The sequence below is a fragment of the Cystoisospora suis genome (genome assembly GCF_002600585.1).
Source record: "Cystoisospora suis strain Wien I chromosome Unknown contig_1496, whole genome shotgun sequence".
NCBI lineage: Eukaryota > Apicomplexa > Conoidasida > Eucoccidiorida > Sarcocystidae > Cystoisospora > Cystoisospora suis.
In genome coordinates this window covers 1,732-7,412 of record NW_027154296.1, presented here as the reverse complement: position 1 = coordinate 7,412, position 5,681 = coordinate 1,732, and the positions used below count along the sequence as shown (strand labels likewise).

At 41.9% G+C, this 5,681-nt stretch overlaps 1 protein-coding gene across 1 annotated transcript in view; it reads left to right on the top strand.

The window, feature by feature from the left end:
- Positions 1–540: 540 nt before the first annotated feature.
- Positions 541–5,681, top strand: part of CSUI_003386 (abc1 family protein) — a gene marked incomplete at its 3' end in the record, with an annotated part of 5,956 nt that continues 815 nt past the window's right edge. Inside the window, exons 1-5 of the mRNA XM_068063584.1 lie at positions 541–648; positions 1,800–2,360; positions 2,841–3,801; positions 4,297–4,557; positions 4,910–5,273. Of these exons, the coding sequence (XP_067924440.1) occupies positions 596–648; positions 1,800–2,360; positions 2,841–3,801; positions 4,297–4,557; positions 4,910–5,273 (2,200 nt within the window). The remainder of the gene's footprint in view (positions 649–1,799; positions 2,361–2,840; positions 3,802–4,296; positions 4,558–4,909; positions 5,274–5,681) is intronic.

Genomic DNA, 5,681 nt, shown 5'->3' with positions numbered 1-5,681 from the left:
TCTCTCGGTGCTGTGTATGTCTTTATTCTACTTCTTCTCCTCCTCCTTGTACTTCTCTGTCTGGGGAGAAGAGAGATAGAACAAGGAGCAGGAGGAGAAGAAAAGAGATGCAATTTTCTTTCAGCTGACCTTCTTCTTTCTTTCTTTCTCCGCCTGTTTGTGAAGATAAGAATTCTCCTCTTCTTCTCTCCTTCTTCTCTCCTTCTCTCTCTCTCTATTTTGTTTCTCTCTCTTTCTTTCCTCTCTCCTTTCTGTTCTCTGAAAGTGCTTGAGTTCTCTTCCACTCCTTCTCGTCTTTCTTCTTCTTCTTCATCTCGTCTCTCTTTCTTTCTTCTCTCTGCATGTAAAGACGATCTGACATTCGTACTAGGATAGGAGAGCGAGTTGCTTGTTTTCTTGTCTGTTTGTTCGGGTGTATGTACACCACGAAGAAGAAAGAGAGAGAGAAGGAGGTGCATGCGCGCTGTCCTCTGTTTTTTTCTCTTTTCTTATCTAGCTCTGTCTCTTTCTTCTCTCTTTTGAATGCTTTCTTCCTTCCAGGTATCAACGACAGCCTGCAGATTCTTCTTTTGTCTATCCCCATGTGTCTCTACTTATGGAGAGACGATTAGGAAAGAACTGGCGAGAGGAGCTTATTCTAGATCCGCGGTAAGAGAGGCAAGGAGAGAAGAAATGAAAGAGAAGAAGTGCTAGAGAAACAGAAGAGAGAGGAAGAGAGAGATAAGGTCATCTGTTTCGTTTGTATGATACATCACAGCATGCATTCAGCATTTCCAACTCCTCTTTCCTTCTTTCTTTTTCTCTTCTTTTTCTTCGTTCTTTTCTCTCCTCTGTTTTATTTCTCGTGAGGGAGATAGAAAGAGAAGAGAAGGTGGAAAGAAGCTTTACCGTCAATGTAGAGAAAGAGAGGTAGATTCAGAGGTATGTATGCATGGGGAGAGAGAGAGAGGAGCACATTAGATAGACAGATAGATGGTGAGGCAGGTAGGTCAATCATAGGTTAAAGATAGATACGTGGCACACTGAAGACAGCTAGATCAGAGATAGATATATAGACAGATAGAGAGAGAGACAGACAGATGAGAGGTAGATAGACAGGTAGATAGATAGGTAGATCAGATAGATAGATAGCTTAGATAGACGAAAGATAGATAGATAGATAGATGAATGCATAGGTAGATAGATAGATAGATGAATGCATAGGTAGATAGATAGATAGATGGATGCATAGGTAGATAGATAGGTGTCTTGTGTATTGTAAACGGAGGGGAAGAATGATGTGAGGGAGAAAGAGAAGAGCCTGGGAGAGGGCCGAAGAGAGACAGAGAAGGTTTAAGAGAAGGAGCTTCTTTAGTTTTTCTTTTAGGCGGGTAGATGTCTTTCCTTTTCATGTCTTCTTTTTCTTCGTGTTCTGCCTGAGAGAGAGAGAAATGACTAGCTAGCTCGATGCCTGGATGACGAGGAAGAAGAGAAGGGCTCAGGTGTGCTATACGTCAACAATAGAGGTAGACCCGTCTCTACTTTTCCTCTCTCTCTCTCTCTCCGTTTCCTTCCTTCCTTTCTCTTACTTCTTCATTCTTTTCTTGTTTGCCTTTATCCTTTCTTTTTTCTTCTTCTATTCTCTCTCCTTTTTCTTCGTCTGTACTTCTTCTCCGTCCTTTTTCATATCTCCTCTCGATCCTCTTCTCTTTCCTCCCGTCTCCTCTTCTTTCGTGGCTCCCCCTTCTTCATCTTCTTTCATTTCTTTTCTCCTTCTTCTTTCTCTTTTTTCTTTCCTTTCTGTCTTGTTCCATTTGCAGTCCTATCGGGTCCGGGTGTATAGCCGTGGTCTATCGAGGGCTTCTTCGTTTGCATGTGAATGAGGAGAGGGATGCGTCTCATCGTTCTTTCCTTTCTCAGGCATACTATCCCTATGAATCTCCTTACAAGGAGGAGGAACAACTTTCTCCTCCTCCTATTTCTCGACCTGTCTCTTCGTCTGAGAGGTCCTCTTTATCTGAAGGTACCTTATCATCGACATTTAGCACTCTCTCAGCTCCAGGAGAAAGCGACGTCTCTTCTTCTTCTTCCTCCTTTTTCGCGTCTCCTCCTCCCACTCTTATCGAAACAAGAGCAGAAGTAAAGAAGAAGAAAGAAGAAGAACATGAAGGAGATAGGGTGAGAAGTGTGGGGAATGAGAAGAAGAAGAAGGAGAGAGGAGAAGAAGAAAGAGAAGATGACGATGTATGGATGTGTGTGGCTGTGAAGGTAGTGAAGCCTATGACCCGACAATCGATGGAGGTCGATCTTCATTTATTATGTTCGCTAGCTCGATTCATCGACTCTCTTCCAGGCTTCCAATGGATCAGCCTGACACCAGGGTCAGTCCAGGCCATTCTTTCTTTTTCATACACATTTGCATGCAGGTGAATAATTCTCTGCCTTTCTCTTTTTCTCTTCTTTCTTCTTTGCATGTATGTCATAACCTATCTCTCGATCGAACATACTGCACATCTCACCTTCTTCTTCTTTTCGCTTTCCATCTTTCTTCTTCTATTTCTCTTTCTCTGTATAAGTGTATATACATATAGGAGTGATACATGGCGATGTGAAGTAAACTGATTGATCTATTTTTCTTCCCCTCTTTTGCCTCTTTCTCTTACGTTTGCTCCTTGCTCCTTTGCTCTTCTCTATGTATGACCATTGCTTTTCTCTTCTCTTCTCCATCACTTCTTTCTTCTCTTTCTCTTCTCTTCTTTATCTTTCCTTTCCTCTTCCTTTCTTGGCTTTTCTTTCTTTCTTTCTCACTCTTTCTGTCCTCTCTTTCTGTCCTCTCTTTCTTTCTTTCTTTCATTTCTTAGTGCAGAGGAGTTTGCATCGACGATGAGGAGTCAATTAGATTTGAAGAAAGAAGCTCTGCACCTCATCCAATTCAGAGAGAATTTTGGCTTACCCAATCCTGTCTTTCCTCTCTCCTTAACCCGTCTTGATCCTATCTCTCATTCTTCAACGGCTCATGTGAAGAAGCACCTACGCCTTAGCAGAGACAGAAGTAATTTTTCTCTTCTCTCTTCTTCCCCTTCCTCACCATCGACAAATCTCACCTCCTCTACTTCTTCTTCTCTTTCTCCTGTTCTCCCTTCTTCTTCTTCTGACCTCCCTCCTTCTTCTCCTTCTGATCCCTCCTCTTCTACCCCTCCTTCTCCTGATCTTTCTTCTTCTTCTTTTTCCTCTTTTTCATCCTTTCTTTCTCTCCCTCTTTTGAAGGAAGTGATCTCTTCGTATCTTCCGTTTTCTTTCTTTTCTTCGTGGGGTGCATCTGGACTTCCTTCTTCTTCTTCTCCTCGGCTTTTGAAGAAGCGAAGCTCTTCTTCTTCCTCTCTCGTGGTCTTTCCTTATCCCGTTCTACCTCTCTGTGATGAGGAGTTTCTCCTCATGACTTTAGAGCAGGGAATTCCTCTTGATCTTCTCCTACAGCATTCTGCGAGAGAGCGAGAAGAAGAGAGAAGAAGAACAAGAGAAAGAGACGAAGAGAAGGAAAAACGAAGAAGAAGAAGAAAAGGAAGAGGCTGGGTGATGAGGTGTGTATTAGGAAAGAAAGAAGAGGAGAAGAAGGACGAGAAGAGAGAGAACGACACCAATGCCCATGCAGGAGAGGAAAGAGAAAGAGAAGAAGAAGAAGATGGAAGAAGCAAACGAGGGTTGCTAAAGAAAGAGAGTAGAGAGAGGAAGGAGTTCGTCACAAGGGAAGATGAAGAGAAAAACGTCTATGAATCGGAGCTTGTAAATGCAGCCCAAATGGCATGTGAACAAATGAAGGCTGTAAGAGTCCACAGACACCTCGATATACATCAGACCGACATACCTACATATCGAGATATAGACTAGTGAGACAGACAGATAGATAGATTAAAGATAGATAGTTTGGTAGATAAATAGGTAGATAGATAGAGATGAGTAGAAACTTCTTAAATGCGTTATCATGGGTGAGGAAAGTGTTTAGTGTGGGGGATGTATGATTGACTTCGGAAGAGAGAGAGGGGAGGCTGCTGTTGTTGCTGCTGGGGTGTACGTACACCTGAAATCATCACATGCCGACATGCTTTCTGACAGACAAGAAGTTCACTTCACCTCACTTTCTCTCTCTATCACTGCATGCATACACACTGCTACATTCATCTTCTTATCTTCTTTCTTTCCTCTCCTCTTTAGATTTGTATCCTTTCTTTCTTTTCTTTCCTTCCTTTGTGTTCCCTGGCTTTCTTTTAGTTTCTCGCCGTGCTTTCTTTCTTTCCTTCTTTCTTTGTATGTCCTTAGGAGCGTGAGGGTATCGGGCGTGTTGCTTTACATACATTTCTTAAGATGCTACTCCTCGATAATTTCCTTCATGCCGATCTTCACCCTGGGAACATCCTAGTCAGGCGAGGTATCTCTCTTCTTCCTCCTTCTTCTTCTCTTTCTTCTTCTTCTCCTTCTTCTTTCTTTTCTTCTGAGAAAGTTGTATGGAAAGATGAGCAGAGGGGGATGGATGTCTTGACTAACGAAGAAGAAGAAGAAGGAAGAGAGAAACAGAATAAGGTAAGGACGAGTGAATGATCGAATGAAAGAACTTCTTCTTTCTTTTTTCTTTCTTCTTACTTTCATTGATATAGATCTCGACTCTTCTCTCTTTCTCGTCCCATACGAGCGAAGGAAGGAAGAAAGGAAGTTTCAACATCTCTTTCTCTTTTCTTTCTGATCTTTCTTTCTTCTTCTTCTTCCTCCTCTTCTTTCTTCTCTTTCAACTTGAACTCGGTCAGTCTGCGCCTTGCTGTCGTCCTTTCTTTTTCCTTCCTTCATCTCTTCCTCTTCTTCTTCTTCTACTTTCTTTCTTTCTTTCTCATATCCCTGATAGTTGATCTCCCTTGTTTCGCTTTGTGTCTTTTTACAGTCTTCTTTCTCTTCTTCTTCGTCAGGTTCTTCTCAAGCCATGGGGCTTCCCTCTTTCACCTCGAATGCTCCCGTCATTCCTTTGGCCCGTTTTTCTCTGTCTTCTTCTTCTTCTGACGAGATTGATCTTAGTCCTGTGTCATCGAAAGAAGATCTACATTCCTTTTCCGCTTCTTCTTCTTCTTTATCTCGGGAGATGAAGAAAGAGAAGAGGAAGAGAGAGAGAGGAAGAAGATACCGATATGAGCCCTATCTTCAGCTCATCTTTCTAGACTGTGGCTTGGTGGCTGCCCTCTATGGAGACGATCGTGAAAATTTTCTTCTTCTCCTTCAAGCGATTGCTCTTAATAAAGGAATCGAAGCAGGTACGAAAGAGGAAAGAAAGAAAGATAGATAAGGCGCCAGATGTAGATAGCCAGGTAGATAGAGATAGATGATAAAGATGATAGGTGGATCAGTAGAAAAGAGAGATAGATTAAAGATAGATAGATAGATAGATCGATTAAAGATAGATAGATTAACGATAGATAGATAGATTAAAGATAGATGGATAGATAGATTCAAGATAGATAAAAGATAGATAGACTAGAGGTGTGGAGAGATATGGATGGAAAGAACATTAAATGTCATTCATTTGAGATTCTACCTCAGCAGGTGTATATACACCACGAGGTGGACGTCAAAAATTGATCGATCACTTCCCAAAATCTCACTCCGCACTAGGAGCCCTCCCGTCTATGTTTAATCTGTCTCCGTCCTATCTATCTATCTAT